General features: G+C 38.9%; 1 protein-coding gene across 50 annotated transcripts in view; it reads left to right on the top strand.

Moving 5' to 3' along the window:
* The window catches only part of PTPRD (protein tyrosine phosphatase receptor type D), a 1,747,466-nt gene that overhangs the window by 1,585,479 nt on the left and 136,681 nt on the right, over positions 1-25,306 (top strand). For 16 of the 50 annotated variants that reach the window (XM_064140302.1, XM_064140304.1, XM_064140303.1 and 13 more), the window contains 9 exons: positions 5,494-5,627; positions 6,743-6,887; positions 10,175-10,480; positions 11,519-11,712; positions 13,565-13,591; positions 15,872-15,989; positions 21,789-22,376; positions 22,804-22,904; positions 23,709-23,968. In XM_064140302.1, the coding sequence (XP_063996372.1) occupies positions 5,494-5,627; positions 6,743-6,887; positions 10,175-10,480; positions 11,519-11,712; positions 13,565-13,591; positions 15,872-15,989; positions 21,789-22,376; positions 22,804-22,904; positions 23,709-23,968 (1,873 nt within the window). The remainder of the gene's footprint in view (positions 1-5,493; positions 5,628-6,742; positions 6,888-10,174; positions 10,481-11,518; positions 11,713-13,564; positions 13,592-15,871; positions 15,990-21,788; positions 22,377-22,803; positions 22,905-23,708; positions 23,969-25,306) is intronic. The other 34 variants (XM_064140348.1, XM_064140350.1, XM_064140333.1 and 31 more) reach the window with 8 other exon arrangements.

Below are 25,306 nucleotides of genomic sequence, written 5' to 3'. Positions count from 1 at the left end.
CTCTAGTGTTTGCCCAGCAAGGGCTGAAACTGTGTGTACTCTTTAGATAGAGACAACTTATATTACAAAGGTATTAAAGCTTACTTATGTGTGCTGTTCTTAAGTATTAATCATCAAATCACCCTTCCAGAAATCTGCCTCCGTGTGTGCCCCAGTCTCTGGGGACTTGGTGGAGCTGGACATTTGTCCTGGCTTGCAAGGGGAATTGATAAGGGTTTTCCCAGTCACTGGGGTAACAGTATTTCTCTGACCTTCTCTCCTGGGGTGATCTCTGCCTCGGTGCTGCCTTTCTTCTGGAAGGCGTGCATGTCCAGGGATGATCATCTGGCAGGTTTTTTCCCTATGCAGGAGAAGAATGCAGCCCATGCAGCTTCTGACACGGTTTGGGCAGCTAGCAGGCTGGGTTTGCAGGTTTGCAGACCATCTGGAAAGGAGTTGGCTGGCTCTGGGTCTTTCCAGAGTTACAGGATAGCTGGCAAGCAGTATTTATGCCATGCTGCAGGGAGATTAACTCCATAGCTGAATCAAGATAGCTCTAGGCTTAGGCAGGGGGTTCTCGGCTCCCCATATATGTATGGTGCAGGCATGAATGTGCTCTGCTTCTCAGAGGGCTTGCAGATAGCTTGGCTGCACCTTGAGATCAATGCATGAGGTCTAAGCCTCTGTAATGCTTGCAAGTGAGCGAGGCCTGATCCTTTGTCTAGGCCAGTGCAAGCAGGTCAGGGCAGCAGGATGCTGCTGTGGATCAGAGCTGAGTCTATGTGCTCCAAGCTTCTGAACTGGTAAACAGTCTGGATCATCTGACCGGACTGACTGACTGAGACACGTGGTGCAGCTGTGCACCCCTCTTTATAGGCTCTGGGGCCAAAATTCGTGGCTCGTTGGGCATCTAAAATGACCAATTAGGCTGGCCGTAAGCCAAACCTTGCCCCAATAGGCAATAGAGATATGCCTGGACCCTCCCAGTAGGGGATTACCTGCCCGGACCTCAGGGGTACATGGGCTGGGCATGTGTGTGTTATGCAACTTGTTTGCTGCTTCGTGGGTCCTGGCAGAAAAGCATGTCTGGGCATGTAGAGGCATAGAAAAGCCTCAGTTTTGGGGCTGCTGCCCCTCCACCACAATGCTCAGGATCCTCAAGTGGTCATCAACCTTGTCATCACATCCAGAGAGCAATACTTTGTTTACCTTGTCCCCACCTTCAAGTAGGCAGGTTTTAGGACAGAAACTGCCAGTGAAGATTCTCTGATTCAAAGATTCACACATTGTATTGACTTGAAAGGTTCTCTCAATGGTCATTTTGTCCAACCCCCTGCAGTGAGCAGGAACTCCAGGAAGGTTGTTGGGAGCCTCAGCCTTTTCATTGTTGTCACTAGCTCACCATTCTTGCTCATTGTGCTGGGTATGTTTTTCCTCAAACTTTGTTTTCTGGTTTACACACCTGTAGAAGCCCTTGATATTCTTTGCACCCCTTGCCAAGATCAGCTGTAGGAATGTCCTGACCTTGCTGATTTTATCCCTACACAACCAGGCAGCATACTTACATTCTTCCCAAGATATCTGTCCCTCCTTGAAATGCCTGTGCAGTTCCTGCATTTCCCCAGCTTTCAGGACTGTTTTCTGCTCACGCTGTCCCAGGCATCACTGACTGTTGTTACTACTTGGGCACACATCTAGCTTCCAGCTCATGTTACTTCACACCAGGGCCCAGGGTCTTCCCCAATAGCTACTTCCTTGCCCCACCAGCCCCAGCCTTCATCTCAGCAGATCTCTGCTTTCCTAGGACAGGGGATTCATGAACTTAAAGAGGAACCACTGGCCCATTCCTCCCAAGTTCCCAGTCTTTCTCCCAGCATCCTGGCTCTCACTGCTGTCTTACTGTAGTCTGCAAACCTGGAACATGTGTCCTCCATCCTGCCTTCAGGTCATAGAATCATAGCATCCATCAGGGTTGGAAGGATCCACAAGGAACATCTAGTTCCAGCACCCCTGCCATGGGCAGGGACACCTTCATCCAGCCTGGCCTTAAATGCCTCCAGGGACAGGGCCTCAACCACTTCCCTGGGCAACCCATTCCAGGATCTTACCACTCTCATGGTGAAGAACTTCCTCCTCATGTCCAGTCTGAATCTACCCACCTCCAGCTTTGCTCTGTTCCCCCAAGTTCTGTCACTCCCTGTTATCTTATAAAGTTCCTCCCCAGCTCTTTTTTAGGCCCCCTTCAGATATTGGAAGGCCACAAGAAGGTCACCTCAGAGCCTCCTCTTCTTCAGACTGAACAGTCTTTCAGTCTGTCCTCATAGCAGAGGTGCTCCAGCCCTCTGATCATTATCATGGCCCTTTTTTGGACATGCTCCAGCCTCTCCACATCCGTCTTGCAATAGGGGCTCCAGAACTGAATAAAGTACTCCATGTGGGGTCTCATCAGAGTGGAGTAGTGGGGGAGAATCACTTCCCTTGACCTTCTGGCCACACTTATGTTGCAGCCCAGGATCTGGTTGGCTTTCTGGGCTGCAAGTGCACGCTGCTGGCTCATTCTGAGCTTCTCGTCCACCAGCATCCCCAAGTTGGTCTCCTCAGGGCTGCTCTCCAGCCACTCCGTGCCCAAGCCTGTATTTGTGCTTGGGATTGCCTCGACCCAGGTGCAGGACCTGGCACTTGGTCTTGTTGAACCTCATGAGGTTGGAGTGTGCCCACCTCTCCAGCCTGTCCAGATCTCTCTGGATGGCATCCCTGCCCTCCGGCATGTCTGCTGCACCACACAGCTTGGTGTTGTCAGCAAACTTGCTGGGGATGCACTCAGTGCCACTGTCCACAGCACCCACAAAGATGTTGACCAAGCCTGGTCCCAGGACTGATCCCTGAGGGACTCCACTTGTCACTGGTCTCCACTTGGACATGGACCCATTGATAGCCACTCTTTGAGTGCATCCATCAAGCCAGTCCTTTATCCATCTCATGGTCCACCCATCAAACCCATGTGTCACCAGCTTGGAGACCAGGATGTGATGTGGGACAGAGTCAAAGGCTTTGCTGAGGTCCAGGTGAATGACATCACTTGCTCATCCCTTATCTATGAATGCTGGGACCTGTTCATAGAAGGCCACCAGGTTTGTCAGGCAGGATTTGCCCTTGGTGAAGCCATGCTGATTATAGCAGATCACCTCTTCACTATTCTCTTGTCTCAGTAGTGCCTTCAGGAGGATCTGCTCCTTGATCTTACCAGGCACAGTGGTGAGACTGACCTGCAGTTCCCTGGCTCCTCATTCCTACCCTTTTTGAAAATGGGAGTTATGTTTCTTTTTTTCCAGTCAGTGGGGACTGCAGCAGACTGCCATGACTTTTGGACTAGAATAGAGAGGGGTTTAGCAACCTCATCCGCCAGGTCACTGACAAAGATGTCAAATACAAGATGGGTACCATGGCACAGATAATATAAGCTGCCATTTATCCTTCCATGACCAGGCAAGGGTGATTTTGTAATTCCAACCATGATACTCAATTGTTGTGCAAAAATAATTTCCCCCCTATCCTTTGGTACACATTGGATCAAATTATTTTTCCACAGGTCAATTTTACCAGTTTTTATCTTGTTGTCCAATGAAGCAAACAAAACCTCTATGGCTAGGCAGAGAGTTGGATTTCAGGAGACACATTTGAAACAACCTGTAGCAAAGTAAATGCTTCCAAATACCCACCTAGACTCCAGATTTTATTCTTAAGTTTTTGCAAGCCTGTAGTCACTAGACTCCACTTCTACTTAAAGCTGTGTTCAACAGGAGGCAAACGTGCAGCTGTGTTCTGGTTGTTACTCAGAAGTGTTTTGAAGCAGCCAACCTAAAGCTGTAATGTTCACTTAATAAATGTGTTTATATGACTAAAATGTAGATTTGCAAGTTAGTTCGATCCAGTCATATTTCTGAATCTGTTTCAAATTTAGGAATTGCCCAATTATCCCTCTCCCTCTTAATTTCTAATCCATTCAATTTTAAAAGCATGAAACTGGAAGTGTCTAGGTCTAGGATAATTTACTGATATTTCCTGTAATTGCTTCCTGTGCTCTGTGGGATTCTTTTTCCCTTTTGCACTTCGCAGTGCCTAGGAGTGGTGTGTTTTTACACCAGACATCTTTTATTAAAATAGCTAATTACTCAAACACTGTTACCACAAAAAGACTTGGTTCCCTGTTCACCCTCACTCCTTCTCTCCAAAATAGGCAACGTCCCTTCACACCTTCGCTTTTCTATCTCACCATCTTTTAAGGAAAAATGGGGGTGAAAAAAAACCAATACTGAAACAAACAAAAAAACCCACAAACAAAAATATAGATGGTAGAGACTTGCAAACTCTGGAAAAGGAGCTCGAATATGCACCTCATGTTGATAGGTTATCAGTCAGTTTAAAGGTTGAATATCAAGCCTAAACCAGTGCACATGAGGACAGTGTTATCCTCAGTGACATTCCGTAGAACTCTGGGAAAGATAAGAGTTTCAGTCATGAATTAATTTTACAGTTTACTCCATGATATTTTTAAGTCTTTTACAATGAAAATAAAAAATACTTGTAATATTATAATAAAAATCAAATAAAAAATTACTGTGAAACAGTCATTATTGTCACATCCTAATCGTCAGATGTGATCTCAGGATGTGCTAGAATAGACATCTCTTATTTTTTTTCTTAAAATGAAATAAAATATGCCATATTTTATTCTTGGAATCTAGAAATGCAGTGGAAGACTCTTTAATGCCTTGTCAACAGGACTATTGACCAAATGTGAAGTTTTAAAACTTGACTTCTGAAATTATTTTATATATTCCAATACCTGGGTTATATTTTTCTGTCTTTTCACAAGAAGCCTTATTATTTCCAGAATTAAATGAAGATAGCATTTATTCTGAGTATTTTTTTTCACCATTACACAAGACACAACAGAGAATTTCTTGGCTACTGGATTGCATTTTTCAGGCTGTATAAGCACTCAATATTTAGATGTCTTCTTAAAGAGTAGGATGTAGTTAGTGTCTTCATATTTTATGTGCTTAGCAAAGCAGTTTCAGATTTGAAAATGCATCTAATGTTTTTTGGTGCTTTATTCTTGATAATTTCAGCCATTCCAATGTCATACTAGCATTTCTCCATATACACACACATATACATGTGTGTATTTGCCATTTTACACTTAGGTTATTGGGTTGTTGGTATTTATCACCAGACTTCTGTTCAATTGCATTTCAGTTCTGTTGCATTATTTAGACTGCAAAGCATTTATTTAAAATCCTTGATAATATGTAATGTGTGCATTTCCTTTTTTACCTTTTTTTTTTTTTGGTTACCTGAGCTCACATTAATTTATTTCATACAATAATCAAATTAAGTTCAGTAAGTTCAATAAAAGTAGTATTTTGCACAATCTAGTTTTAAAAGTTCGAAAGATAATTATTGAACTAACCACACAAACAGATGAAAATATCACATAACTTTTTTCTTTAGTACCTGGTCAGCCACTGAACTTTAAAGCAGAACCTGAGTCTGAAACGAGCATATTACTTTCTTGGACACCTCCACGCTCTGATACCATTTCCAGCTATGAACTAGTTTACAAAGATGGAGAGCATGGAGAGGAGGTAAGTGAAAAGGCTATCTATCTTTTCATTACTCTTTAATGAGTCAGACATAAAATGATGCAATGGTTTAGAATTGATGGATTAGTAACTTTCTTTAGTACAAATAATTGTAGACTAAGAGTGTAAGCTGCAGAAAATGGTGTTGATGATTGCCAGTCAGGGTAAAGTTCACAATGAATCATCTGCAGAAGTTGCATCCAGTTAAGACATTGATCATGTCTCTTCAAGCTGGTTCATATATAAAGGCTTGGAAGCAGAAGTGTTTTGGGCCATGTTGTGGACTCCTTAAGATTTTCTTGCATTTGGACTTCAGTGACTGCTTGAGGAAAAAAAAAATTTTTCTAAAGGTGAAAAACCTACTATATCCTTAAACAGTTTTCAGTTTGAGGGCTTCTGTGGTGCCAGTACTGTAGACTTCGGAATAAACTGTGCTTCTGATACGGAAATATGTGAAGAAGCCAGCAGTCTCAGACGGCAGCAGGAGGGTGTCAGCCTCACTAATTTCTCTTGCATCATCAACTCATTGCTGATGCTTTCATTTAGTTTTTGTTTATAATGGCTTCACACATATATTGGGAATGCATAAGCTTGTTTTTTGGAAGAAGGCCATATTGTATTTCACCTCCAAAGAGTATACAGCCCCTTGCTTAATAAGTTACCTTCTGCCTTCTGAAAGATTATGCTTCTTAATTTGAACAGAAATTAAACTACAAGATTAAACCCAGGTTTAGTCATACTGTAAAACATATGGTAAGAGGTAACTAAAGAAAATATTTTGTTAATGTGTTACTGTCTGAAAAGCATTTTATGTTTTGTGTACACCTATTCCATTCTCAAACAGTAAAACCGTATTTGTCATTCTGACTTTTACTCATTAGGCAGTCGACATTAAAAAATATTGCTCCTTGATATGTGTTTTTCAGAAGTAACTTCCACATCTTTGCTTTGGTTTAGTTTGGTTTTGACCTGATTGGTTTCCTTCAGTTTGTTTTTTGTTTTTTTTTTTTTGCAGTGAGGTTATCATCTGAGTATAAAAACACTTCTTGTGTAGGTAATACATAGAATTCAGTATCTCTGAGTATTAATCAAGACGTCTTTTTGTTGCCCACCTTTAGCAACGAGTTTCCACTGAGCCTACTACATCTTACCGCCTGCAAGGCTTAAGGCCAAACAGCTTGTACTTATTCCGTCTGGCTGCACGTTCTCCTCAAGGCCTGGGTGCTTCAACAGCAGAAATCTCGGCAAGAACCATGCAGTCAAGTAAGTGTCTTTCCTTGCTAACTTTATTTCCTTGTTTTGTATTTTTCAAAGAAATAAATCTATTTCAGTAATCCAGAAAGGCAACAACAGAGAAAAAGGCAAAGGTATAGAAGTACAGCATTCACGATACTTAGTACAGTAAAACAATGCTGGAAAAGTGTATTTTAAGGTGTGCTGGGGGATCAACTTAATAGATGAGTGGTTCTCAACATATTTTCAGGGAAAGAAAATTGTAAAACAGTGTCTAAGAAGACACTATTATGCTGTCATAATATTTTGGTTTATAATAGGATAAAATGTTTTATCATGCAGTAACTCTACATCAATATTAGTCTTCCACCCATTAAAATTCCACCTGCCCATTATGCAGATTTCCTGTAATATTAGGTTGTTCCTGCAGCATCTTCTTCAAGTACCAAAAACAGGTAGCACATGTCAGTTGAATATTTTAAACTGCACAATAATTTTCCTCATCTTCTCTTCTGTAGTAAATTACTGATCTGGTTTTAATTTAGATTTATTTTTTTTAATCCAGGCTTTTTATAATGTTCAATCATTTTTTTACATTAATAGAAAAATTGTTTTCTCACTGAACGCTTATGGAAACTGTATCCTGAAAGTCATTCTGTTTGTCAGCAAATGAGATGTAAAAGTCTGTCAGAGATTACTAAAAACATTTTTAAACATGTAAGACAATTTTTTAAAATCACGTTTCCAGGGGTGGTGACCAGAAATGCTGCTCTTGCCTGATGACTTGTGCCTGCCTCACAGTTTGCATTATGCTGTCATTTCAAAACTTGATGCAGTTCTCTTCATGTTTGTTTCAAATCAAATGCCCTTTTCTTAAAGTCATAAAATCCAAACCAGAAATTGCTGATTCTCAATCAACATGATGCTTTTTAGTTTGCAATCCTGACATGTGTGATTGCATCATCATTCACCATCAATGTTACACATTAACAATAATCAGCGTGACTGGAGGTACGATGCTGTAGACCTTTAACCAAAGATAAATGTCCTTTTGAAGCATTTTAAAGACTATTATATAACACAAGGCAAGTTTTTGAGATAATGCTAGGGCATTTTTTCATTGTAGCATTTCAGAATCAGCAGTTTGATGAAGAAAATTATTATTTGTTTATTCTGGGAGCCATTTTCAGCTATTTGGAATGTTCATTTGCTTATATTGGGGTGAGGATTGCTGAAGCTGTAGATACAAAATAAACATCTAGGGGCCAAGGCAGCATGTTCCATGGATGGCATTCTTCCTTTGGTTATAAGAAGACCTAGTACCTTTGTCAATGTTATGCCTTCAGATTGTAGGAAAATCCGCTTTATTTCAGTGGACGTACTCTATTTATTTGCTAGACAGGGCTCAAAATCTTTTCTGAAAAAAATCTGGAGTTTTTTTCAGATAAAGTATATAAAATTAATAAAATTGGTTTACACAAGTAGCCTACAGATTATCCTTAGTTACATAAATATTTTTCATTTTCAGAGTATAATGGATTAAAAATTAATAAGCTTCCGTGAGTTTGTTAGCAATATTCACCAGAATATTCTCTTGCCCTCATCTTTCTTTCAGAGAAAGATGCTAAAGGGACTTATTTCTATATAGATGAAATCCTTAAGGGAGATTTTACTTGTATGTTACTTCCTGCACAAGTGAATAGTAGAAGGTGATTGATATGTTTTGAGTACTTGTGTACTGAATTACCCTAAAAAATCCCCCAAATATGATTATTCTCTTCTGTCCTCCTATCTAGCACCTCTTTCTAGCTGAAGTGCTGTTAATGCCCCTTATGTTTTCCCTTCAGAAGAGCAGTGTACCCTACTGAGGAAAATGCCACTGATTCCTTTAGAAGAGCTATAGACAAACAAAAGTTGCACATGTAAATAAAGCAGGTCACAACAGCATCCTAGTAGGCCTTTTCTGTTACTTTAGGTTTGTTTGATGTGCTTAGTATAAGGACTGAAAATCCTTTTGTTAAAAAAACAAACAAATAAATAAATAAACCAACAACAAAAAACAACAACAAATCCCCACCAAAACTTTGTGTTTTCAGTAGAAGAGAGAAAGGTAGAAATAGGAAAGAAGGCCACACCAGTGAATTTCAGCTATGGCTCCTTTTTTCATGCTCTGAATTTATTACAGTAAGCTTTACATATTGATAAGTCAAGGTGCATTTAAGCACACAAATGCGTACTTGGCTTTAAGTACATGAATTGCCTCACTGAAAACTCTGAAGCCCATAAAAGGTATTGAAAATAAGCTAACACAATCCTTCAAGGACAAACTGTTGCTCTGTAAGAATGGTGATGGTGAGAGGAGGTAAAGTCAGAATCTTTCACCCTTCTGATGTGCTAAACTTGTGAACCTTTTTTTTTTAATGGATACCTGCTTTCCTGAGACATTGTTTGGGGGTAGATTTTTTTTTTTTTTTAATAGAAGTTACCCTCATTACTGGTAGGATTTAATTCTTTGCTAGCAAAGGTGTCTCCAAGAGGAGTTAAAAAAAATAAAAGTAACAGCTGATCTAGGGTAAGTACAAGTTACAGTCAGAATCAACAAGCCTGTCACATTTTCCTGGTAGGTAAATCTTCAACTAAGACTTTCTTCATCTTCTATTGACTGCATGCTTGTAGTATGTTGACTGTTCAGTAGACGCTTTCCATTTAAACATAATTTAAGGTCAAGTTGTGCCAGGCAGACTCAGTTATTAAAAAAACTTGGAAAACTATTTTTTTTAATGAAAGCGGGAAGCCTACAAAAGTGGCAATTATTGCAAGTTTGTAAGAGTTCTGTACAAAGACAATTCTTTCTCAAGGAAATTAAACCCATTTGAGGGGGATACATCCAAATTTATAACTAAATAGATACAATGTGTAATTTGAAATGTTATATCTTGCACTAATTGCAGTGGTTGTACAACTAGATCAGTAGCCTTAGAGGTGTCACTTTTTTTGTTTTGTTTTGTTTTTTCAAGAAGAATTTTAATTACAGGTAGGTAATATTATTTTGAGGTTTCATTTTCATGTATTTCCCCTACATCCTTTTTCACCATTTAGTTCATCTATTCATTTTTCGTTTCTTCTTGTTAATAAGCCAAGGTGCATATGTTTATCTGCTGGTTTGGGTTTTTTCTTTAAGTTTCTACTCTTTTTTGTTTATTTTTTTAAGTTTTATTTGGTTTTCATTTATTTTTATTTTTTCTTTTGTTCATTTTTTTTTTCAATCACTCCTATCCTTTCACTCAAATCCTCCTTTAACCCACTACTGAAATTAGAGCCATCAGCTCCTCCTCAAGACATTAGTTGCACAAGCCCCAGCTCCACTAGTATTTTGGTAAGTTGGAAACCTCCACCGGTGGAAAAACAGAACGGCATTATCACTGAATACTCCATCAAGTACATAGGCATAGATGGAGAAGATGTCAAGCCCCATGAAATTTTGGGAATTTCCTCGGACAGTACCCAATACCTTTTGGAACAACTGGAAAAATGGACTGAGTACCGGATCTCTGTGACTGCCCACACTGATGTTGGACCTGGCCCAGAGAGCTTAGCAGTATTGATTCGGACAGATGAAGATGGTATGTTGCCTCCACTACATCAATTTGCACCTCTATGACTCTGTCAGTCTGCTGTCTTTTGTATGGCCTAACAGGTTATTTTTTTTCTGCTCCTCTTTTTTCCCCAAATCAGAAATATTATCACCCTCTGAGTTTTCAGTCAAAGACTTATCCTTTCTACACTGTTTTTACATTTATTTTATTTTTTTTTTTAACAGACAATACCTTTTTTTATGATTAACTGGAATCTGCTGCCCCTTTATGCCCACACATACCCTTCTTGCTCCTTTTTTAACATAAAAATAAGTCTTAATGGAAAATCTTTCTGCCTTTTACTTGATTTTACAGTCATTGCTATTTTTAAACACCTATCTATGAACTTTCACTTTTGGTTTTTATTGGTTTTAGTTTTTTTTTAACTGCTTTCTTGTTCCATGTTGTGGTTTTTGATTTAGGCATTGGGGTTGGGGTTTTTTGGTTTTGTTTTTTTTTTTCTTTTATTGTTGGTCTTTGGGTTTTTTGTTTGGTTGTTTTTTTAAGCGCTTTTTTTTTATCTTCTAAAACTGATGCTCCACACATTTTCTTTTCTTCCATGCTCAAAAGAGACAGAAGACAGCCCTATTAGCAACCATCTTTTTATATTACTAAGAAAAAAAAAAAAAAGAAGCAAAGAACATAGAAAAGAAAAATAAAGGATTTTTTAAAAATCTTTTGTGTTTTTATTATTAGAAGTATTATGATTATGTCAATGTTTAAAATATCTCTTTGTACTATAATGCTTTGAATCTCAAAGCATCTTCCTTGGCTTTTGTGCATTTTTACATGTTTTTCTATTTCTCTAATGCTCTTTTTCTTCCATTTTTTTGCATCAGTCATGTTTTTTGATCTTTTCACTGAAAGGTAGAGCAGAACTGTTCAGTATTTTCATTTGTTGAGCAATTTGTGTACTTCAAAGAAAACATAGCGAGTCTGCACTTAAGAAAAAGGAAGGAAAAAAAGCAAAAGACATGGGTGGGACAGGTGCGTGTAATTCTCTTCTGTCCAATGATGTTGTTCCAGTTCCTAGTGGTCCTCCTCGTAAAGTTGAGGTAGAGGCTGTCAACTCTACTGCCGTCAAAGTGTCATGGCGCTCACCTGTACCAAATAAGCAACATGGTCAGATCCGAGGATACCAGGTTCACTATGTGAGGATGGAAAATGGAGAGCCAAAGGGTCAGCCCATGCTGAAGGACATTATGCTGGCTGATGCACAGGTAAATAGGGTATTTTATGTTCTTTTTTTTAGATTACAGTTGCAGTATTTCACATACCAGAGAGTTATCCAGAACTGCTTTTTATTTTCTTCAACATACCAATTAACATTTTTTAATCTCTATTTTAACAACTTTTTTTTAGGATACTTATGTTTAAAGGTTCTTCAGTCAAACCTGGGCACCCTTTTCTGTATAGGTATGCAAGTAAATACTAAGCTGAGTCCTTCTGAGGCTCCCTTAAACTGGAAGACTTCATTTCTGCACTGAAGTTTCAAAGCATCAGTGAGATCTGAGTGAGGTCATGGTCAGTGCAGCAAACTATGCACTGCCTGATCCACCCACATGATTTTACTTTGTTTTCATGAAGAACTTGGAATCATTAGATGTCTGTGCTGCCCCATTAATACAGTTTTTGTAACCTGTATCCACCACACGATACATATCACAGGAAATAAATCTATTAGAGCAGTTTTCAGAATTACAGATGTATTTATACTTGTCATTATTCACACCAGTAACTGTGCAGTTAAACGAAGATCTTAGCCTAAATAGGTTTGAGGTTACTTCTACTGCAAAATGTCCTGTCTGTTTTATAAATCGTGAGATGTGATGAGAACAAAGCTCTGCTCACATCAACTTTTAAAAAACTTCCAAAAATGGGATTCTGCTGATTTGGTTACACTCACACCTCTCACTGCTAGCTCTCAATTTATAGGTGGAACAATTAGAAATTACAAGAAATTATCGATTTAGCATAAAGTAAAAAGTTACATTTGCCTCTTGGACATTTTATGATAATAAATAGATGAAGTTTTGGCTTCTTCTGTTTATCTTTACAGTCTTAGTTCCAAATTTCAGTTCTGCAGATGCCTCTTTTTGGTAACAGGTCTTCTACACCTGCATTTTGGTGATGATCCTGTTCCTGAAGCAGTTACTCTGTTTTTGAAGACCCTTGTTGTATTTTTACTGGCCTGTGTATCTAAACACACTCATCACCTACTTTGCAAAACACGGTGTTCTTAGATCTTAAATTCAGTAGGGAGGAAAATGGAAAGGTGGGCAAGAAAGAAAGGAAGGAAAAGGGAGAGAAGATGGAGAAGGATATGATGCTGCCCTTTGGTTCTCCCCTTCCTTGCACACATTTTTTATTTTCAATCTCTGTGTGGCAATACTTTAAAATAATTTCTAAAGTTCATAACCCAGAGACTAGATGAGATTCTGGAATATAAACATAATAGAAGCAAAAGACATTTTTTTTCCAAGTTTGGTTTTCACCTGCCTGTTTGCTATCAGTTCACTTCAGACAGTCACCTCTTCCTCCTTCCACCACTTCTTTCTGCCTATCATATTTCTATGATACATTTGACCAGGGCTTGTGCAGGTGTGAAGATTTTGATGGTAAAAGTTCAGTATGATCATGTTTCAAAACTGAAACATCTTACTGCTAATTTAGCTAGGACATTTAATTCATTTAGGGAGCTCATGCATATAGCCTAGGAGCACAGTTAAATAAATTAGGTAGCCTTTAATTACGCCTTGGTAGTTTTTATTAACACAATCTATTACAAAATATTACTACATGGTGCAAAAGGATTTGCTACTTCTTTTATCTTTCAAGGAAAGAGAAGTTTTGTTTTACGGAGAGGTGAAATGGAATTAAAGTTCCTGGCTTAATTTCATTAACCAGTTAAATACTGTGCAATTTTGCATGATTAATGCAAACTGTACATGGTTTTCCCAAGATATCTTTCATGTTTGTTTTACTATTAAGAAGAAAATATTACCTCACCTAGGCTACAAATCACTTCATTTCTTTTGTTTTTTCCTTCCAATGTTCTTTACCCTCAATCAGTGGGAATATGATGATACTGCTGAACATGTGAGTAGCTTTTGGCTGGCCAGAAAGACATTTGGGGTTGGATTTTTTTTGCTTGTTTGCTTGTAGCCTCCTTATTTTTAAAATGTTTGGAGTTTTCTTCAGGTTTTCTGTTTGGTTGGGGTTTTTTTGATCATTTGCACAAATGCATGCCCCTTTTTTTCCCTTTTTTTTTTTTCTTTTCCCAGGGAGACTGGAGGTGTCTGCTGCTTGCATGTTTGGGGGTGTAGCATGATACCCAAATATATAGAACTCATTTACATTTTCTTCCTTTTGATGGTTCTCACTGACTTTGTCTCAAAATTTCCTCTTTAGCAGAATATATTAGAGAAATAAACCTAAAGTGATTCAGAGCCATGCGGCAGTAGTGTGATGGTTTGGGATTTACCCATCCCCCCACTCTTAAGAAATCACCCAGACTAGACTTAGCTGCTTAGAAGTCAAGGACTGAAGCTATATTTACACCTTAGCCCAATATACAAGCAGATGTTTACAATATATATCACAAATATATACAACTATATACAAAAATATACAAGTTAAAGGTAATACAGAAACAAAATAGCCTTTCCAGAAATCAGAGTCCCCAGGAGGGGCTCCCAACCACCCTTCCACTTTCTTCCTGCCTCTCTACCTTAAACCAGCATATGCCTTACGTGCAGAGTGAGGTCGGAGGATTGGCAAGGGAGGTTAGAAAGCAGAAGGATTAGCTACACAGAAGAAGTCCAGAGAGAACAGCACAGGCGCCGGCTGTAACAGAGAGCCACACACTCTGACTCTCGCTCTGTTTTATCTATGTTTTGTGTTCTTCTTTTTATACATCTCAGAAAGCCTATGAGTGAAGTAGACATCACCATTATTTCTTTTTCACTGTCTATAATGTATTTTTTTCTCACTAAAATATTCCAATTTACCTCAAACTAGCACAACCAATTTTTCTGTATCCATTTTAAGATTAACGTTTTCTGTGCAGCTGAAAACTGTAGTTGTGCTTTCTTTTTTGGTAATTTGATAAATGTATTTTACATACCACCAGGAAAGTCAAGTACCTGCAGTGTTTATGCCTAAGTAATAGTGTTTGCTGTATTGAAATCACACTTTTAAATTACAACACTACATGCAGCCATGTGTCTTACACCATGAAGTAGTGTTTGTTTTAGGTGAGGCTAATATCTTCACCACTGTTTAAAAGTATGGATTTTTTTTTTTAAATTTTCAATTATTATTACCTCCTACAAATGTATTCTATTGCTATCAGGTACAGTTTCTTTATGAAAGATGAGAAATCTGTCTTACTGTTTATGGCCTGTAGAGTCAACGCAATTCTGAGATAGAGTCTAGGGAAAGGGGCTTTTCTATAGGGTTTTTTAATGTATTGAGATCTTCAGGTCAGCTAGTTGCCTACAAATACTGTCTTTTGGAATTTGCATTAAAAATTGTTTATATCATGCTTGCATTCCTCTGGCTGCCCTTGTAGCATGATAGATGTTCATTTCATTTCAGATGTCTGGTTCCTCACCATAGTGTGTATATATATATGTGTGTGTGTGCATGTATGTGGAGAAAGTTTCCTCTTGCTTTGACACGTGGAGCTTGAGCCTCTTCATATTCAATTGTACTAGCTGAAGAGATGCCTGTTTTATAGCTGGGTTTTTTTGTGGGTTGTTTTAGGGCTGTCAGATTTATTCTATGACCAGGGGTTTTTTTTGTGCTGTCTTAAGTAGTTCTTTTAGACCTGAGGAGTTTTCTGGAGCCCTTTGAGAAGTTTAGATTCACAGTACAGTAACTGGTGACACAAGTTGCAATGAAAGTGTTAGGAAATTAACAAGGTGTTTTTGTTCTGCTAAAGCATCATTACTGACAAAGTGTGGATACAAAAGCAACACTTTTTTTTCACTAGGCATTTTGTAACTGTATCAGTGATGTTTTGTAAATTATTTAAGGTAAATAGAGCTTCTCATGTCTACGTGTAAGTACATTTCACAGTATCAGAAGTATGCCTCAGCCAGCGTATTTCAGAAGGCTTTGTTCACTGTTCACACCACTAAGTCTTTGTCCTTGTGCCTTAAACTACCCTAGGCATCCTATTTAGAAGTGCACTGGCTTTTATTGCTTGAGTGAAGCATCTTGCAGAACAGTCTGTTGATGCTCTCAAATGCTTGCTATCAATGCCAAGAGCACAAAAGCATGTGTACTGTATATAATACACAAGGTTTGTCTGAAGTATTCCAAGATCTAATGGGACACAATCTATTTTTTTTTCAATATTTTATTTTATCTTAGGAAATGATAATTTCTGGGCTGCAGCCTGAAACTACATACTCCTTCACTGTGACAGCCTATACAACAAAAGGTGATGGAGCACGCAGCAAGCCCAAACTAATATCCACTACTGGGGCAGGTAATATTTAGATACTAGTTATGTATGAATAAATGCTTTATCTGATAATGTTTTCTCCTTGCATTTGGAAGTCTTCTGTGGTGTAAGAAATGTTAATAGGATGCAACGATTTCTGATTCAGTTTCTAGCCCTTCGTTTGTGTAGATAAAAGCAGAACCGGTGTCATTCTTTCACTCTTCCTCGATTCAATAAGTAGCCAAAATGTACTGCTTTATACTTGCTATATGCTTTTCCATTATGATTGGTATGTTTGGAGAGGATAAAATAGCGCTGAGGTGTATATTTGAAAAAATTTTAAATGTTTCCTCATGTGTGTCAGAGCAGCAGTGCTGCTGCCTACCAATAAGAATGCTGAAAGAACCTTGCTATATGACAATCACAACTGAGAAGAATGGCAGAAAAGTAGAAGACATAATAAAAGTCCAGCCTGAAAAACTCTGAAACCCATGCTGCTTCACTGGCATGGCAATGTGAGGTCACTGTGTTCAGTCCACATGTAACCACAGGTAATACTAGGTTGTAGGTATCTGCTGGACCAGTTCAGCTGATTTAGTTAGCACTGATGGGATGGGCTGAACTGCTTTTAGATCATGAACAAGGCTTTTCAATTCAAATGGTTCTCTGTAGCATTTCTTATACCAAATGATGCTACCACAGCCTTAGTGTGCTGTTAACTTCTAAGTGTGTTCACATACTGTATGTGTTCATTTTCTAGGTTTTGTAGATATCATATTGCAATCACACAGAAAACCTTGCAGTACTGTTACTTGTTGCAAGCTCTTTTAATAACTGGATGTTGCTTATGCTAATATATGAAGTCCAAAAGACTTTTGGTTATGCAGATTGACTCAATTTTTAAAGGAATCATTGAATGTAAAGCACATTGCCTACTTGTATCAGAGGCATCTATATACTTGTTTCATCAGCTTCCTTGGAAAAATCTGTCCTGATGGCTAGATGTATAGTTTCATTTCAGATTTTGGAGTATCTTCTAGTCATTACTGTTGACTGATACTGAAGCATACCCTCCAGCTACTTATCTTTGTTATATTATCATGGTCTAGGGATAAAAAAGGTGTAATTTATTTAATTTGTTTTTAATAATAATAAGGTTAATTTGAATTTGATATAAGAAAAACAGCACTTTATTCATTATTCTTTTCGAAGTTCAATTTTCTACTTAAACATAATTATATAGATAATGATTTGCTTAGTTTCTAGACATAAACATGCATTTAGTCCTGACTGACTATTAGTATTTCGCTCATCCAACATCTCTGTTGCTTCTGCTTTAGAAAGATGAAATGAAAAGCAATTGAAAATTAGAGGCAAGCCTGTAAGTGTAATATTATATTACAACATTCTTGCTGTTTGCTTCACCCTGTGGACAAGTGATATTTGTTCCTAGTGTCTAGGATAACCCTAGTTAGTGTTTTGCACCTTCATGCATTCCAGATTCCATGAGCGCTTCTTCACTTCCTGTTACACCTTGTTGTGATTGAGCTCTTTTTGTAAGGAAAATTCATGCACAATCTTTTGGAAAAGGGCACAGTAAATATAGTGAGTACCAAGAGTTTTCAGCTCCCTGCCCTTCTGTGAGAGTATAGGAGGCAAGTGAAAGAAGAGTGCATGAAAAAAATCGAAGGTATATAGATTTGAGCTGTGTCCTTCTATTCTCTGAATTTCCACTTTATATTTTTTTTTAACTAAAATAGTGCTACTTCAGTTCTACAATAAAAAAAAAAGAAAAGGCTTGACCTTTTATGGAATTATAGAGTCATAATTCTTTTGATTGGAAAAGCCCTCTAAGGTCAGCATGTCCAACCACCAACCTGACACTACCGTAGCCATTAAAATGGGTTCCAAAGTGCCATGTGTACATGTATCTTGTACACCTTCAGGGACAGTGACTCCAGCACCTCTCTGAACAACCTGTTCCAATATCTGACCACTCTTTCCATAAAGAAATTTTTCGTGTTACCCAATCTAACCTCCCCTCCCCCAAAGAAAATAAAAAATGTTTCTTTAAATATATGAATGGCAAGAGAAGGGCCAAGGGCAACCTCCAGTCCTTATTAGATAGAGAGGGGAACATAGTGACAAAGGATGAGGAAAAGGCAGAGGTGCTTAACACCTTCTTTGCCTCAATCTTCAATAGTGAGACAGGTTGTCTTCAGGACAGCTGGACTCCTGAAGTGGCAGATGGAGTCAGGGACCAGTATAGTCCCCCTCTAATCCACTAGGAAGAAGTAAGAGACCTGCTGAGACATTTGGATCCTCACAAGTCCATGGGACCGGATGGGATCCATCCTAGGGTGCTGAGAGAGCTGGCAGATGAGCTGGCCAACACATTCTCCATCATTTATCAACAGTCCTGGCTCACTGGAGAGATTCCTGAAGACTGGAAGCTGGCTAATGTGATACCCATCTCCAAGAAGGGTCGTAAGGAAGAGCCAGAGAACTACAGACCTGTGAACCTGACCTCAGTGCCAGGCAAGGTGATGGAACAGGTCATCTTGAGTGCTATCACGAAGCACCTACAGGATAGCCAAGGGATCAGGCCCATCCAGCATGGGTTTAGGAAGGGCAGGTCCTGTCTCACCAACCTGATCTCCCTTTATGATCAGATTACCTGCCTGTTGAATGTGGGGCAGGCTGTGGATGTAGTCTGCCTGGACTTCAGCAAAGCCTTTGACACTGTCTGCCACAACAGGCTCCTAGCCAAGCTGGCAGCTCATGGCTTGGACAGATTCACTCTGTGCTGGGTCAGGAACTGGCTGGATGGCAGAGCCCAGAGAGTGGTGGTGAATGGTGCCACATCCAGTTGGCAGCCTGTCACTAGTGGTGTTCCCCAAGGATCAGTGCTGGGCCCAGTCTTGTTCAATATCTTTATTGATGATCTGGATGAGGGGATGGAGTCCAGCATCAGTAAGTTTGCAGATGACACCAAGCTAGGAGCAGGTGTTGATCTGTTGGAAGGTAGGAGAGCCCTGCAGAGGGACCTGGACAGGCTGGATGGGTGGGCAGAGGCCAATGGGATGAGATTTAACAAGGCCAAGTGCAGAGTTCTGCACTTTGGCCACAACAACCCCAAGCAGTGCTATAGGCTGGGGACTGAGTGGCTGGAGAGCAGCCAGGAGGAAAGGGACCTAGGGGTACTGGTAGATAGTAGGCTGAAGATGAGCCAGCAGTGTGCCCAGGTGGCCAAGAGAGCCAATGGCATCCTGGCCTGCATCAGGAACAGTGTGGCCAGTAGGACAAGGGAGGTTATTCTTCCCCTGTACTCAGCACTGGTCAGGCCACACCTTGAGTACTGTGTCCAGTTCTGGGCCACTCAATTCAGGAGAGATGCTGAGGTGCTGGAATGTGTCCAGAGAAGGGCAACAAAGCTGGTGAGGGGCCTGGAACACAAACCCTATGAGGAGAGGCTGAAGGAGCTGGGGTTGTTTAGCCTGGAGAAGAGGAGGCTCAGGGGTGACCTCATTGCTGTCTACAACTACCTGAAGGGAGGTTGTAGCCAGGTGGGGGGTGGCCTCTTCTCCCATGCAACCAGCAACAGAACAAGGGGACACAGTCTCAAGTTGTGCTGGGGGAAGTGCCATGGTCTATTTAATTGGATAGGGCTGTGTGCTAGGTTGGACTGGATGATCGTGGAGGTCTCTTTCAATCTGATTGGTTCTATGATTCTATGTTTCTGTGAATTGAAAACAATCTGTAAATAAAAAGAGAGAAAAATGACTGTTCCTTGTCAATAGTTGCATCCTAAAGAAAAGGACATTCGTGCACTTCACAAAAAATAGATAGACTCCACTTTAAAAAACATAATAAAGGTAACTGTTTTTATTATAGTCAAAGCTTAGGATATTTTATTGGATAAGTAAGCTTGATTGGTTCTCCTGTTCTGATCACAAAGAAGTGGCAATTTATTTATTTTTCTGTATTTACCACAATGGTTGAAAAATAGTTCAAATGGTAAGGTCTGCCACAAGAAAAAGAAAACACATAAATTTAGTAACACCTTACAGCAGTCCAGCAGTCACTCCTTTGGAAAACTGAATTGTTATTTCTATTTGTGCAGATTCCCTACATATACTCCATTAGTTTTGACAGTAGTCATAATATAGAGAAAAATTTGTCCTGCAAAAGGCCTTCTTTGTTCTCTAAAGTCTGATGGTAATCAATGAAGAACAGTCATAAATTGTCAGCTGTTTCTTACACAGCAGAAATTCCAGGGAAAAACTTATAAAATTTCCTGGGAATGGTACTTGTAGGTGAACAACATTTCAAAGGAAGAATATTCAGAAAAGTGATATGAAAACTAGCTGTAATTCTTATGCAATTAGAAGCAATGTCACAACTTACAACAGGTATAATGAGAAAAGAGGAGAAAATAGAGAGTTTTCTTCAAGCCATGCCATTCCTCCCTTCTTATTCCTAATGCATTACGGAATGGTAGTCAGGACTTCTGACAATAACAATCTGATTTGCTGGGTGCCTGAGAGCTGAAGATAAGTAATAAAATCCATTGAAGTGCTTAAATACAGGAACCATAGCTCACAGTGCAGCTGCTGCATTCACGTGGGAAGGCTTTGAATGCGGATGGAACTAATTAATCTTCATGGAAAACTATGCTATCATGGCACTGATGCTTCCAAAACTATTCTAGTCTCTTGTTCTGTCAGGCATTGGTACACAATGAATACCGAATTTCTAGTTATGGGTATACTTCATTATCAAATTGTAATAGCAACAGACTTTTGAAATGGCAATACTAATGAAAATATAAAATAAATATATATTTATATAAATCAATATGAATAAATTAATGAATAAAAATAAATTATCCAAACTAAATACTAACAGTAGATGAGACCAGTTGAAATTGGAACTCCAAAAATGTTCCTAATATAAGTAAAATGGGATTTTCCCTTCTGTTAGGGCTAAGCCAATCACCTAGAATGACTATCCTCACCACACTGACAGTCTTAACTTCTCTGAAAGGCGAATTGTCACTTTGGACTAATAGATCCTAGTTAAGGATCTGAGCGTATCTGGTGTGGCAGGTTGAGACGTTTGCAATTTATTCTTCTTCAGAAATCCACTTCACATGCACCAAGACAATGCTGGAAATTAAATCATATGTAATAGCAAGGGCAATCAAGAAATCAAATTCCAAACTGTGGTACCACTCCAAGCTGAGACAGACCATGGTGGAAGTGATTTTTGTGTGGAAAGTGGAATGATAGGGTTCTGTTATATGTAGTAATTATCTTGATGACAACAATACTTGATATCACTTCCCTTTTATGACATGTTAATGGCAAAAATTATGTTAGACACATCTAGGAACTTGTAATTTCTCCGTAAGTGCTACTGCTGCTACTATTATTATAATTAATTAATTTTGCATTTACAGGAATGGCAGAAGTTATCCTTTGGAGTAAAGTAATGAATACTTATGGAAATGCTTTTTTCTTTTTTTTTTTAAATTGCAAGCCAGGATTTGTGAGACAACCATTTACAGGACATCTGTTTGAAGTTTCACTTCTTCACTTGTGTTCCTAAGTCCCATGACTCAGAAAGTTCTCTGTATTTAGAAATAAGGGAAGAAGAACACATAATAGGTTTGTGTGACTCAGCAGTTCAGGAAGCAGGCATTACCTCATCCATAACACAGTAATTTGTGTAACTGATAGCGAGAGAAGAGAAAATTTATCCCAACTGCTACTAAAACTAGCTTCAAAATCTTTACCTGCAATTCTGTTTGTATTTATCATCTTTATTAACATTGTGCTACAGTTCCAGGCAAACCTCGACTTGTGATTAGCCACACACAGATGAACACGGCTCTAATTCAGTGGCACCCTCCCGTGGACACTTTCGGCCCGCTGCAGGGCTATCGCCTGAAGTTTGGTCGCAAAGACATGGATACCTTAACCATCATGGAGTTCTCGGAGAAGGAGGATCACTTCACGGCCACAGACATTCACAAAGGAGCTTCTTATGTCTTCAGGCTGTCAGCTAGAAATAAAGTGGGCTTTGGGGAGGAGATGGTTAAAGAGATTTCTGTTCCTGAAGAGGTACCCAGTGGATTTCCTCAAAATCTCCACTCGGAAAGCTCTACTTCTACATCAGTTCAATTAACTTGGCAGATGCCACTCTTGGCAGAGAGAAATGGCATTATCACCAAATATACAGTCTTATACAGAGATATCAATATTGCTTACCAGCCAGTTGAACTCCCTGTTGTTCCTGCTGATACAACTGTGACACTTTCTGGCTTAAAACCAGATACCACATATGATGTAAAAGTACGTGCCCATACAAGCAAAGGGCCTGGTCCATATAGTCCAAGTGTCCAGTTCAGGACACTACCAGTGGATCAAGGTAGGATTTGTCTGCTTATGGCGTTGACCTTTAGAGGAGTATCGGTCTTTGGATATCAGTGTTTTTGAAGCTGTAAATAAACTGACCGACCCATTCATAAAATAGGTTCATCAAATACAAAAGGTAAAGTATGTAAGTCTTAATATGTTTTGGATGCCTTAGAATTCAGTTGTCCCTTGCCAAGCAAGTTCTGGCTAACGTCTTCACAGTCTTTTCAGGTAAGAAAAAAGTACGTGTTGGGTTGTCAGTAGACACAAGTGAGAATGAGTTAAAATGGGGTATTTAAATATGAGCAAACAGGTAGGAGAATTAAATCCTTGTTGGTTTTTTACCTAAATGGAAAGCTAATACTCCCAGGTAGCAGTGGAAATAAAACAAAAGCTAAATCCCAAGATGTTGTTTATATACATTGTTTCTTTTCTTCCAGCAGTGTTTGCAAAAAATTTTCATGTTAAAGCAGTTATGAAGACTTCTGTTTTGCTGTCCTGGGAAATTCCAGAAAATTACAATTCAGCCTTGCCTTTCAAAGTAAGTTACTTTTCACTTGCTTGAGAGAAAATATAAAGATTACAGGATGTCATTGATCTGTTTAAGTAGCTTACTGAACATGTGAATTTTAATGTTATTGTGATCTTTAAGAATGCAAACTATTCAGCAAAATTGACATAAGCTGTTAAGTTCAAAAGTTTGGCAGTATGAGTTTTCAGCTGTTGTAGCAGTATATCCAAATTGGGCTTTTACTGATTCTATTAACACCTTGCTAATTTGTAGTTCTTGCTGCTATATTTGAGAGGAAACTGTGAAAGAAAATATTTTTTTTATTTTTTTAATGATTTCTGTACTGACTTGTGCCTTTTTTTTTTGGTCTCCTTTCATTTTTCATTATAATTCTTTAACTCCACTAATTATAACATTAGCAAGATAAGGACAGTCAATATAACCTACAATCTGTCTGGCATTTCCTCTGCATGGTTCTTCATCACTTCTGTCATCTCTGGCAGCAGCAAGCTAAGAGCAATATTTTGTGAATGTTGCAAAAACTTTTCTGAGTTGGAAAAGTGGAGGAAAAAGTCAGGGTATCTTAAACAACAAGTATAACTTGCCATAAATTCTGGGTTCAAAGCTACTGGATGTGAATAAGTGAAATTGAATTTTAAGAGTGCTTACTGTAATTTAAATGATTGTATTTTTTTTCTTTAAATGCAGTACTATCTTACAGCCTAAAATGCCCAACACTTTTCAATTTATAGATAGGCTCATTCATTCACTGTAACAGTATCAGTTGCCTTCTTTTAGTAACCAAAACCACCTTCAATTTATATATTAATTTAGATCCTTTATGATGATGGGAAAATGGTGGTGGAGGTTGATGGACGTGCTACTCAAAAGCTGATCACTAACTTGAAGCCCGAGACGTCATATTCATTTGTGCTGACCAACAGAGGGAATAGTGCTGGGGGTCTTCAGCACAGAGTAACAGCAAAGACTGCACCCGACGTGCTTCGCACCAAGCCAGTATTCATTGGAAAGACCAACTTAGATGGCATGATAACTGTAGAACTTCCAGAAGTACCTTCAAATGAGAATATAAAGTGAGTGAATGAATGACAGAACATTGTTTTTAATCTCCATAAGTATGATTATTTTTGTTGTTAATAAAATCTAGAGCTGTAGTGATGGACCAGGACTTTATTAATCATAACACAGCATTGTTTGGGTTAATGTTTGATGATACTGAACTGGGAAGTGTTGTTGACTCTCAAGGGATAATAGGCTTTGCAGAACAGCATAGACAGATTGGAGTATTGGGAAATCACTAGTGACATGGAATATAACAAGAACACATGCTGGATTTTGTTGGTAAGATATTTGTATGTGTCCACTGTAGGGCAGCATAGCTGGTGATGGGGTTGGAAGGTGTGTCCTGTGAGGAATAGCTAAGGACTTTGGGCTTGTCTAGATTGGAGAGGAAGCTGAGGAGGGACCTCATTGATCTCTATAGCTTCCTGAGGGAGGGGAGTGGAGAGAAGACCTCTTCTACATGCTATCAAGTGACAAGGCACATGCGAATGGTTCAGCAATGCCTCGTAAAAGGTTCATATGACATTATGAAGCATTTCTTTACTGAGGAGATTGTGAAGCACTGAAACAGCCTTTCTGAAGAGGTAGTCAGTGCCCCAAGCCTGTCTGTGTAAGAGGCATTTGGACAATGGCCTTAATAATTTGTTTTAACTTTTGGTTAGCTGTGAAATGGTCATACAGTGATTGTTGTAGATCCCTTCCAGCTGGAGCTCTTCTGTAAGTTTGAGACTTAGCCAGGTACATATGAGGGAGTGAAATCTAGACATAAATACATGAAGATTGTATTTCTTCATCACTGATTTTGAATAGCAAAGAGAGATTAAGGAAAGCAGTTTTGTTTTGAACAATATATCCTCTCAAGAAAAATGGATAACCCATTGATGGGGAGCTGCCTTGCTTCAGTGCTTTGAACTACTCAAACTCTGTCATTCCAGAATTATGTGGTATTTAAAAGAATTATTACTGTAATTATATTAAGATGAACTGATTTTGACTTTTTTTTTAAAAAAAAAAAATTAAAAGAATGGCCTTTCTTCTGGTCCCAGAAAGAAAACAGTAGGTTTTGCTTAAGAATTTGGTAGAATTTACTAGAGATTACCTAGATTTTTTGTGTGAAAGGAGATGTGAAGATTTAAACAGCAGAAATAGGACTAAAGAGCTGACAGCACGTGGTCGGCAGATAATAGAGAGGTTAGACAGTAAAGATTTGCCAAGAAAACAAGAGGTGTGGTACAATCAATAATTGTTGTTGCTCTGCTTATAGTGGCTTTCGTTAGTCTGTAAGGTTCCCATGTGTAATGTAAAGGAAATGAGAAGGAAAATGACCAAGTCGTTAAATATTATTGAGG

Source organism: Pogoniulus pusillus, chromosome Z, assembly GCF_015220805.1.
Source record: "Pogoniulus pusillus isolate bPogPus1 chromosome Z, bPogPus1.pri, whole genome shotgun sequence".
Taxonomy (NCBI): Eukaryota; Metazoa; Chordata; class Aves; order Piciformes; family Lybiidae; genus Pogoniulus; species Pogoniulus pusillus.
This window is presented reverse-complemented; position numbering and strand designations above follow the sequence as displayed.